Source organism: Aethalodelphis obliquidens, unplaced genomic scaffold (assembly GCF_003676395.1).
Source record: "Aethalodelphis obliquidens isolate GAN/ISIS:26980383/991018 unplaced genomic scaffold, ASM367639v1 scaffold9, whole genome shotgun sequence".
NCBI lineage: Eukaryota > Metazoa > Chordata > Mammalia > Artiodactyla > Delphinidae > Aethalodelphis > Aethalodelphis obliquidens.
The window spans coordinates 20,080,743-20,092,641 of NW_020837953.1; the positions used below are offsets into that span (position 1 = coordinate 20,080,743).

General features: G+C 49.5%; 1 protein-coding gene across 5 annotated transcripts in view; it reads left to right on the top strand.

Annotated features, from left to right (window-relative positions):
- The window catches only part of RIMS3 (regulating synaptic membrane exocytosis 3), a 39,783-nt gene extending 33,172 nt beyond the window's left edge, over positions 1–6,611 (top strand). For all 5 annotated transcript variants that reach the window (XM_027108953.1, XM_027108951.1, XM_027108950.1 and 2 more), the window contains one exon: positions 636–6,611. In XM_027108953.1, coding sequence (XP_026964754.1) covers positions 636–848 — 213 coding nt within the window. In that variant the 3' untranslated portion in view covers positions 849–6,611. The remainder of the gene's footprint in view (positions 1–635) is intronic.
- Positions 6,612–11,899: the final 5,288 nt, after the last annotated feature.

Genomic DNA, 11,899 nt, shown 5'->3' on the forward strand with positions numbered 1-11,899 from the left:
TGCCAGACGCATTAAATATGCTTTACCCATTTTTTGTTACAACCTGGTGAAGGTGTTTTTCTCCCTGTCGATTCATAAGGACACCAAGGTTCGAGGGAATAACGCGGTTGCCCCCAGGTTGCACAGCTGGTAGGTAGAAGCAGGGTTTGACCACCATCTTCTTCCACCTGGTGCTAATGTTGATTGTCCCACTGTGATCCAGCAGCAGAGAGGGAGCTGTGACCCAGGTCCTGGACTCTCAGTCTGCTCCCCACTCAGGAAGGTTGTCATCTGGGATGCTGAGAAGCTCTGGAAGTCAGACCCAGGTTCTAATCCCAGCTATGCCACCAATTACTGTGTATCTTTGGGTTAGTTAATTAACCTCTCTGAGATACATTTCCTTTTTGTAGAAATAATAATACCTAGCACGTCTACCTAGATGGTTGTAACAGCTGAGATAACGTATATAAAGCCTGTAGGGTCGAGCCTGGCACATCTTAAGTGCTCGGTAAGTTGCTGCCCAAAGTCAGTGTGAGTTCTGCCTCTCTCTGTCCCATCTGTGCCCTGGCAAAACTTCTACATGGTTCCTGGACCCACTGCCCAGCCCTGGAGCTGGAGATGTGGCTCAGCTCCTCTCTCTTCCTCCCCACTGGCAGGTGATTGTCTGGGGAGACTATGGCCGCATGGACCACAAGTGCTTCATGGGCATGGCCCAGATCATGCTGGACGAGCTGGACCTGAGTGCCGCGGTCACCGGCTGGTACAAACTCTTCCCCACGTCCTCAGTGGCAGACTCTACGCTCGGCTCCCTCACCAGGCGCCTGTCCCAGTCCTCCCTGGAGAGTGCCACGAGCCCCTCAGGCTCCTAAGGGCCTCAGGAAGAGGCCTGGATGCAGTGTGGGAAGGGGTGCTGCCACCCCCCGTCTCCTCCCCTGTACATAGTCTTCACGTCTTTCTGGACCCCTTGCCTTGCTGCATGCCTGTTGGCTACTGGGCCTGTCCCAGCTGGCAGTGGAGACTCTAGTATGTGTGTGTGTGTGTCTGTGTGTGTGTCTGTGTGTGACCATGTTAGATCTGTTCATTTGTCTGGGTGTATTTGGTCTTAGTGACTATATGGGCTGAAATCCACGTCTCTCTGTGTCTCGTTGTGAAGAAACCCAAAGGAGAGTTGCGTGGACGGGACTCCATTTGAGTCCAGGGGTGGAAGTGGGAGACGCAGCCATTGGTCCATCCCACCTGGTCCTAGGCTCAGGGCAGAGCCTGCGTGTCCCCGCCTGTGCCTGTTCTTGGTGGTCCCTGCTTAGTTTTCTGTCTTGTTCTTTGTTCCACCTCTGCCTCTCCCAGCGCCTCTGCTCTTTTTTGAGGAATGTAGCGTCCACTGCAGCTGGCCACAGCGAGGCCCCTCTGGGAACCCTGACACCCCTCCTCTTCGCTGGGCACTCCGGCTGCTCTTCCCACCGAATGCATCCACAGCACGTAGCATCTCACCTAGCGCCCTGGCCAGGGCTCCGGGAGGCAGACGATGCCGGGGAGCTGAGGGCTTAAAGACCGCTTTCTCCCTCGGGCCGGCGCCACCTCCTTCCTACAAGTGAGATTGAAGGAGGTGTCAGTTCCCAGGGTTGCAGGCCAGGTACCTTGGAGGAAAGTGCTGGTACCTCCCTTAGAATTGTTCACCTCCTGTTTCTCTCCAAGCCTCCTCACTTGCGACATGCCAAAGGAGCTCTCCCAGCGGACCCCAGGTGGTGTGGAGTGGACGGTCTTGACATGCAAGAGGTTGGCCTCATAGGGACGTTACCTGCCAAAGTGGGCAGCCCCTGGCGGCACCTGTGTCCATCCCAGTTCCTGAGGGTGGCCCTGTGCCCCTCTGGGCTCGTCCTGGAGGGGCCTGGCTTGTTGAGGATGTGCCCAGGGCAGGGCTGCTGGCAGGAATGAGGAGAGCTGGGGCTGACTTGCTCTGTGAAGCCTGTCCGACCTTTGGGGATTAGCTGCATGAAGTTATTATTGGGGGCTCTATTTTTTTTTTTTTTTTCTCTTTTCCAGACCAGGGTCCATGTCTGGGAGCTCAGATTCACTGAGGCTTCAGCCTCCTGGCTCCATGGACAGCTTGGCTGTAGACTCTAGACCATCACGGTCACCAGCTCTGTATAAGCAATACTCCCCCCTCTTGGCCTCCCTGCCCCCTGCCCTCTGCCGCTGCCCTCTGGAGGGTAGCCTGGCCTGCTCTAGACACCGCGCCTGCCTCTGCTTTCTTTCCACCCTTGTCTGGTTGGAGCTTCCCAAAGCCACTCAAACCCTGACCTGATTGGACAGCTGGGCCCTGGGGGTGGGCACCAGGGCCTGGACTGGACCTTGTGAGATGTCTGCTGGGAATCCTGAAGTCTGGCTCGGGAATGCCCAAATCTGTCCCTCTCCTTCCTCAGGTCTAGCGTGAAAGGCAAGAGGTTGCCCAGGAGGTGGACACAGCAGCCCTTGGGTTCATGTCTGGTGGGGTGGAAAGAGGCAGCAGGAGGGGTCAAGGCCTGGGACAGGCTCGCGCTCTGCCTCTTCCCCAGATATCACCCCTGAGAGCTACACTGACTCTAACCTGCATACGTGGGGATCCGTGGAGAGGTGCTTGGACTCCATCCATAAGCGAAGCCAGACGGGCCTGGGGGTCGATTCCGAGGCAGGAAGGTGGAGACAGAGGCTGAGACAGAGCCATCCCCACCGAGGGGTCCCTTCTGGCAGGAACCACATTAGGCTGAAGCCAGGGCCTGGCCACCTCCCTCCCGTGAAAACCAGGGGGAGAAGCCAGGTCCCCACTGGTCCTGCCCACAGACAAAAAGTGGGTGAGGGCAGTAAGGACAAGATAAGCTCCTGGGCTCCTGACTCCTGCTGGAGACTCCATTCCTGTATTATCATGGCGGGAACGCTTGTGTGTGTGGAGAGACAGCTAGGCTGAGTTTTCTCTTTCTGCAGAGATTCTCTCCTAGGGTCAGACTGGGTAACGCATGCATTTCTCATGTTTCTAAAATAAGGCAAAGGGCTCTGTGCTCCTAGATCCTAGGGTGGGGAGTGGGGGTGGGAACTCGCTTGCAAGAGCGTATTTCTGTGTCCTGTGGGTGACGCAGAGCAGGCACCCTCAGGGTGGGTGAAAACCCTTGACGCCTTCGGGGTGGTGGGATGATTAGTGACCCACAGGACGGCGTAGACATTTGCCGATGTGGCACTGAGTGGGCGTACGCGGACCGTGCAGTTACCCCCAGGGAACGGGGGTATCGGTGAGGGGTGTCGCCCTCGTTCCTCTAGAGGCGCAGGAAGACGGAAGGAGCTACCAGCAGAGGCTGCTGCTGGGGAGCTGAAGGCGGCTGGCCTCTTGCCTCTGAGGAAGGTTGGCTGGCACAGGGAAGGTTCTAGCCAGAGGTGGGGCCTGACCTGTCGGTGACTTGGGCTGACCTGCCTACGGCCCCCAGCTGCCAAGACTGCCCAAGAGCTGGGCCACTCCACTGTTGCACCTCGATAGTGGGAAGTCATGCCCCACACAAGTTGATGTTGGGGAATTATTTTTAACCCTTTGTACCAAATTAAGTTACTAATCCCCACCTGGATTTTTCTCCCATGAGGGTAAAGTCGAGTGAGACTCTGTGTATGGGTGGTGGTGAGTGGCTGGATTTAAGGGTCTGTCTGTCAGCCTCGTGGATGCAGAGGCTTGTTTGAAAAGCTGTTCTGGAGCTAGCCTGTCCCAGGAGAGGAGGGAGCACACGTGTGACTGCTGCCCTTCCCTGGAGGGGGCAGCCTCTGTCCCTTGAAGAAGGCATGGCAGGGAGGGAAGGAACATGATCCCCCCAGACACTGTTAGATGCAGTGTCCTGACTCCACATGCCCTCTCCTCACCCCAGGGGACCCTGGGGCTGATGACAGGGTGGGCTCTTTGTCATTCCATCTTCCTCTGCGCAGGCAGGATTCGTGGAAGATGTGGCAGAGACAGCAGTGGTCCTGCAGCGATGCTGGGCTGAGGGCAGGAACCATGACAGATGATTCAGAACATCTGTCTTCACGTTTCTGCTCTGTTCAATCTGTCCCACTTCCTTCATAGACTCCTTCCCTAAAGGGAAGTCTGTGATGGGCCTTTGGTATGAATCGGGCTCCAGCAAATGGGGCCAAGTCTTGGTTCTTCCCTGAAGAATCATATCCCCTTTGTCAAGCCATCTCCTAAACTACTCCCCACCCAGTCTCTCCCCCGACCCAGCACTCCTAGGAAAGGAGCCCTCAGGAGGCTGTCAGTATGCAGCAAGCCCAGGCACTGCCAGCATTTCAGGGGGCCTAGAGAGAGAGGGTGTCCCTCTAGCTCACCACTCGTGGGATCACTGGTTCTCCCAGGGGCCTGACCCCCACCAGGGCAAGCATGCCTGAGCTCTTCTTTACTGCCAGCCTTGAGGAGAGCAGAAGCCTCACACCCCTTTCAAAGACGCTAGAGCCCTCCAAGGGTACTCTTTTGGAAATGAAATGTAGCACAATCTTAGACTGCATTACCAGGAGCCCTGGCACGCAACCAGGGTTCTTGCTCCACACCCTGCTGTCCAGGAGATGCCGTGCTCCTCCCCCACCAGGGCTCCACAGCTCCTGATACCTCCGGTTCCCCATCTTCAGCCCAGAAAGCATCAGGGCTTCAGGAAAGCTGCTCTTCCGCTTCTTTGATTACTTCCTGCACTGTGCGAAGCCCGTGCAAGCAGTTGCCGCCTTTGCTTGGTGGCGGAGACAGGTGGCGTGTTCTTCAGGGCCAGGCGGTGGTCCAGCAGGGTTTCTGCAGTGGCTGCAAGGAGAGGGAAAAGAAGAGGCCTGCTGCCCTGCCGACTGCTCCCTTTCTCTTCCTCTCCCCGGAGTTTTCTTCTCCAATATCCTGACACAGAAAGAGGTTCTCTAAAATGCTGCTTCCTATACTGGATTACCGTTCACTGAATGATCAGGAAGGAGATAGGAATGTAGATTCATCCCTTGCCTTCTCCTTCAAGTCTGCTTTTCACTCAGGTCAGAAGAAATTGGGTCAAAACAAAACAATCATGACTGAAGGGCAGGGGAACCCCGCCCGATCCAGTGAGGCCTGATGGGGGCTGAATAAGCCTAGTCTGGCTGGGAAAGGGTTATTTTGAAAGAGTGCCTGAGCATCTCAGAGCGACGTCAGTGATGCCAAAGAGAGCAACTTGGCCTCCTCGGGCACCAGCTCTGCCAGCTGAGCTGCACACGTGCAGCTCAGGTGTCAGCATGCCCGATGGTGGGACCTTGTTCTCTGACAAAGGGCTTAATCTTTCCATGTAGCAAAGCAACTTCCCCTCCCCCAAACCCTGAGCTCAGGCTTTTGTGGGCCCAGCAAGGCTGTGCCTGTGAAGGAAACTGGCATTCCCGCAGAGGCCCAGACTGGCTTGGGGAGGATGCTCGTCAAAAAGCGTGAGTGTTACTGCTCTGGGAAAACCTTCCCGGGCTCTGATTGGAAACTTGGCCAGTAAGGACAGGAGCCTTCGCCCTCCCTGGGAGCTCACACTGATGCCAGGAAGGGTCCTTGGGACTGGGTTCCAGAGAGCTTGGCAAAGAGAAATGGGCCCTGGGAATTCCAAAGGCAACAGAGCATCCGCCCCAATGGCCAGTGGCCTGGACAGCTGGCTACGGAGAATCAAAGGCTATTATATGCAGGCAAGACTTGTGCAAGACTCCTCACTTTTCTGGGCCTCAGCTTCCTCATGTGCAAAACCAGAGCATTTGCTAGTTACTCCACGTTTCCCTCCAGGTTTTAAGTCTAATCTGGAGTTGATGAGGGTCGTGGGCCTGGTGCACCCGGCACCTGGCTCCACAGGCTGGTTCCTTCCAGACCCGGGTGCCCAGGCTGGGTGCAGGTCCTCACCCGTCCATGCCCAGATGCTGCTTCTGACAAGAACTCTGGGAATCCTAACAGACTCTTCTTCCACCTCTTCCGGGTTTGTTGTTGTTTTCTTACGTAATGAGATAATTAAGGCTTGTCTACAATGGACTTTTCCCAAGGTGCTGATGTGATGTCACAACCTCAGATGCATCCTGCGTAGGTCAGTATCCCCACCAGCAGATGAGGCTGGGTTGGTCCTCATTTCTGCTTCTAGAATGAGACAACGGGAGAATTTTAAAGGGAGATGCTCTCTGATGGGAGGAGAGAGGGAACTTATTTCCCTTCAAAGTATTTTGCTTCTTGAAACAAAAAATGACTCTTCTCCAGAATGTCTTTTACCAGACACCATCTCAGCAGGCAGAGTGGCTGCTGCTTTCTTAGGAAAAGTTGGCCTGATTATTCCATCCACTCCTTTAGAATGTAAATTCATAGGAGGCAAGGACCCCTTTTTTAGAATTTCTAAATGCATCCTGCAAAGAGAGAGAGCAGATAGGGCCTGAGAAGCACACTGTTTAGATAAGAAGCAATTAGCCTTTTATATCCGTGCTCTATACATTTTCTATGCGCAGCATCTTTCCAAACTCGTTGTGGCTCCCAGGTGGCAGGTGGATGGATGGGAAGGACTGCCGGCTGTTTCTTACAACACTCTTGCCAATTCCCTTGAGGAGAAAATTCTTCACATGGCTTCTGCATGTACAGTATTTGGGCAGCAAAAAATGATTAAAGTCCGTTTGAAAATAGTTTCATGTGTTGCTTTCTGCAGATGGTTCTTAATTCTAGGAGAGAGAAAACAGGGTTCCAGGCGACTAAACAAGGAGGAAGAAGATGCCTTGTCTGAGAGGCAGAGAGAAGTACATTTCAGAAAAAGGCTGACCTGGGCTTCTGACTCCTGTTTGGGAAATCTGTTGCCGCAATGATGTCATTGGGCCATGGAATCTGACTGTTCCAGGCAGCTTCCTGGCTCTGTCTCCCAGGATCCCTGCTTACAAGCCCTCAAAGCCTTCTATTCCCACAGATTCCACAGAGGATGCCCAGAGCCAAATAGAGGGAAAGATAAGATGGAGCTAAGGCCACTGCTTTTGACCCACTGCTGCTTTCTGAGCTCTTGGGTCCAGTAGCTCTTCTCAGGCATGTGGCTGGGGTACTCTTGCTTATTTCAGCCACACCTGATACAAGCAGTAAACATAGCTGTTGACCTCCAGTGCTGTGACACCTGGAACACCCCTTCCTCTCCCTCGAGGAGGGACACAGCCACTTCTGGGCAGTGCCATTGTCCTCCTAGGACTGGGTCTGGGAGTACAGAAGATGGACAAAGTATAGTAACGTCATAGCACATGCTTGCCGGGGGAAAGGCTGACATCTGCCATCCCAAGAGCCCTTCCGAGTGACCTCCACTGCTTTGGCTCTGGCCCTTGGCCTTGCAGTTCCAGTGGGCCCCACCTCTAGATGTAAGGCCCATGAGACCTATATATAAGCTCTGGTGCTCCCCAGGGTTCTGTCTTTACTTCTTTCCCACTTCTGCTCTCGGAGACATCTCATGCACTGTCATGAATTTAAGAACTTCTGTGCTTCTAGCCAGTAAAATTTTCAAAAAAAGGAAGAAAAGACAAGAGGGACAGACAACAAAAACTGAGATCCAGAGAAATTCTTCAAACAGAAGGAATATTGTACATACCGCATAGGGTTTTGGGGGGATTCAAGTGAGGTAATATGTTTAAGGTGCTCAGAACATGCCTGGCACATAGCATTTATTATGTTTGCTATTATAAAGGAAATGGTGGAAAGGCTGAGATGTAAGAAAGAAAAGTGAGCAAAGAAATAAGATTAGTAAATATTAATATATACATTATAAAACTATAATAATGCTTACTTTTTAAAATTAAATATACTAAAATATTGGAGAATAGTAGCACATAAATTGGTCCTTGGAACGTTCTTGGAGGCTAAACACATTGAATAACTTCAATCTTCCTTAAGTATCCATTCTAAAATCTAGAGTAAGTACTAAGAAAATAGAAATAGAACCAAGTAGATTCAAAAATCCTAAATACAAACTATGAAGTCCAATAGTGTACTAAAAAATGATACATCATGATCAACTGGTGTTAATCCCAGAAAACAGGGGTGGTTCATTAGAAAAATTCACTGTAATTCACCACATCAATAGACTAAAGGAGAAAAATAATTATCCTAATGCAGAAAAAGCATTTTATAAGGTTTAATCCTATTTGTAATAAAACTACTGGCAAATAGAAGGTAACTTTCTTGATTCTATAAGAGACATGTACCAAAAAACCTATAGTAAATATTATGTTAATGAAAACACTTAACATATTCTAAGACCAATGAAAGGAGAATCAATGATGTTTCTTGGACCTGTCAGAGAACTGATGTTGCAAGGCAAACTGCTACCTTGAAATCTGGAAAGACAAGCATGTACAGAGAATTAGAGCTAGTATATGCTTACCAGGAGAAGCCACTGGAGCGAAACACTGAGGAACACTTAAATGTTAATATTAACTAATTGCTGGAGGCTGAGTGTGGACGAGTTTGAGATGACAAACAACTGGAGGCTGGGAAGGGGTGCATATGTTGATGGACTTTTTCTCTAGGCATCTACAGTAAAGACCTGAGAAAGACCTAGTGGTTTTATCAGGGGGAGGGGAAAAGAAAAGTTCTGAAAAACATTCAGCGCCTCCTCCATGACAAAAGCCTCCTCTCCAGGGAAAACACTTAACCAGAGCCCACCCTACCGTGGAGAAGGGCATTTTCCCCATTCTAGGGCCCTCTAGATTTCCTGTCTCACCTAAGGGGAGAAGAAAAGCTAAGAAACACTTGTGAAAAAAATCACAACACAGGGAAATAGACCCATTAAAAGAGTGAGGTGCGGGCTTCCCTGGTGGCGCAGCGGTTGAGAGTCCGCCTGCCGATGCAGGGGACACGGGTTCGTGCCCTGGTCCGGGAAGAATCCCACATGTCGCGGAGCGGCTGGACCCGTGAGCCATGGCTGCTGAGCCTGCGCGTCCGGAGCCTGTGCTCTGCAACGGGAGAGGCCACAACAGTGAGAGGCCCGCCTACCGCAAAAAAAAAAAAAAAAAATTGAGGTGCAATCATATTATAGAATGCTTCCTCTGCCCCACAGCTTATCCCCATATGAACAGGGACCTAGTGGCTTACAGTTGAAATAGCTGTAAGACACAGCCTCTGAGAGAAGCCCCAGACACAGCCTCTGAGGGAAGCCCCAAATCAAGAGGTGGAAATAAAGGGGCTTCCCTGGTGGCACAGTGGTTAAGAATCTGCCTATCAATGCCGGGGACACGGGTTCGAGCCCTGATCTGGGAAGATCCTGCACGCCGCGGAGCAACTAATCCTGTGTGCCACAACTACTGAGCCTGTGCTCTAGAGCCCTCGAGCCACAACTACTGAAGCCCGAGTGCCTAGAGCCCCTGCTCCGCAACAAGAGAAGCCACCACAATGAGAAGCCCATGCATCGCAACAAAGAGTAGCCCCTGCTTGCCGCAGCTAGAGAAAACCCACGTGTGGCAACAAAGACCCAACACAGCCAAAAATAAATAAAATAAAAATAAATAAATTTATTTAAAAAAAAGAGGGGAGATAAAAATAAGGTCACCAGAGGAATTTGAAATCTATGACATATATAGTTACACTAAATACAGCCCAGCTCCTAGCCAGACTAACATAAAATCACACATTAAGACCTATTTACTTTGGTTCCTGTTACCAATATCCTGTTACCCAATACATGATGTCCAGCTTTCAACAAAATATTAGACATACTAAAGGCAAGGAAAAAACCCAGCCTGAAAAGAAAAAGCTGCAGAACCAGAGTCAAATATTATACACAATGGGGAGTTGTCAGGCAGAGAATTTAAAATAGCTACGGTTAATAGCTATTGTTAATATATTAAGGGATCTAATGAAAAAGACAGCATGCAAGAACAGGTGAGTAATGCAAACACAGAGAGGAAACCTCTAAAAACAAAAGACATGGTAAAAATAAAAATAAACTAGCAGAAATGAAGAACTCCCTTGATAGTCTCATCATTAAATGGGACGTGGTCAAGGAAAGAACTAGTGAGCTTGAAGATAAGGCAATAGAAACTTCCCATACTGGGGGGAAAAAAAAGTGAAAACAACAGACTGGAACATCCAAGAACTATTGGGGATTTCTAAAAAGTGTACCACGTACATATTGGGAATACCAGAAGGAGAAAAAGTGGAGCAGAAATATTTGCAATATGTAATGGCCAAGAATTTTCCAAAATTAGTGACACCAAACCATAGATCTAGGAAGCTCAGAGAACATCAATTAGGATAAATACCAATAAGCTTATACCTAGGCATATCATATTTAGGGGGAAAAAAAGATCAATACAAGGAGGCCCATTATCATTATTACCATTTAAAATAGTTCTAGGAATCCTGTACAAAGCCACAAAGACAAAAAAAGAGGCAAAGGATTGAAAAAGGGATCAAGCTATCATGTATAGGTAATTTGATTTCTACCTAATTAAGAAAAAATTTTTAGAACTAATGAGAGCATTCAGCAAAGTTGCTGGATACAAGATCACTCTACAAAAATAAGTTGCATTTTTCTGTAACAGCTATAACCAGCAAACATGAGATATTATCCACAAAAGCAATTTAAATTATTAAGTAATGATTACTTAAGAATATGTAAGACCTCTATGGAGAGAATTTTCAAACTCTAAGAGTTGATTATCTGAATAAATGAAGAGACATTCCCTATTCTTGGATAAGGCAGTTTAATATAAAGATATTAACTCTCCAAGTTAATCTGTAAGTTCAACATAATCTAAAAATTTCAGCTGGTATGTTAACTAAACTTACTCTACAACTTATGTGCAATAATATAAGTCTATGAATGGTTGGATCAACTTCTGTTCAAAGAAGAGAAAACTCCGAGATTGGCATGTGTATACCTGGGAAATTAACATATGACAAGAGGGGCACCTTAAAACAATGGGGAAAAGTGGATTGTTTAAAATATGTATTAGGAAAACTGGTTCACTATCCGGACAAAAAAAAATCCCTACTGTTGGGCTGCACCCCACAGACTTTCAAGCCTTGTAGTTGCCTAGCCTTCAGAGGGAAGAAGAGCCTGGAGACAGTGCCAGAGGCCTCAACAGTTTATTGGACAGGGGATCTTACATGTCCAAAACAAAAGGTCCTGGAGTGACACCCCACTGTATATGACAGGCAGGACATGGCAGCAATCTTTGCTACTTGGGAGGAGACGGAGGCTACCATTTACGGGGGAATTGATGTCAGGTTGGCTCATCAGTTACCAGGGAAACCAGTGGCTGGGGCAGGAGGCAAGCACGTGGGCAGTTACTGACTAAGCCCTATAATTAAGAGGATTGGATAGTTATGTGAGTGAAGCAGGTCCTGGTTGAGCAGGGGATGTACAGAGAGCAAGAGAACAGCCGTGGGTGGCCTGACTATACACTCCACCCCTATATACCCTGCACAACCCTTACAATCTTGGTCCACCCCTCTTCCATGATATCCCTGGGTATGTAGAGGCCAGGTATGTAGAGGTGCACTGCAACCAGATACCACAAATGCAATACAGCAGCAGCTAGAGAGTATCAGGTGTAAGATACCTACTACACCAAAAACAGGGATTTGCAGGACTTCCCTCGTGGTCCAGTGGTTAAGACTCTGTGCTTCCACTGCAGAGGGACACAGGTTCAATCCCTGGTCGGGGAGCTAAGATCTCGCATGCCATGCGGTGCTTCATGTGGCCATAAAATAAAAGGGATTTGCCAAGAGGTGGGCGATTTTGGAGCCAGGCACTTGGCATGCAAGACAGGAGGAAGGTGAGAGTCTTCAGTTGCCCCTACGTGGGTTGTCACCCAGTCCGTGAACTGATTCCCTCCACTCGGGCTAGGACGAAATGTGAGATGTTTAACAGGCACCATGGGAGATGATGACCATCATGCAAAATCAAAGCAGTAACAGCATTCTGAGATAATACCACTC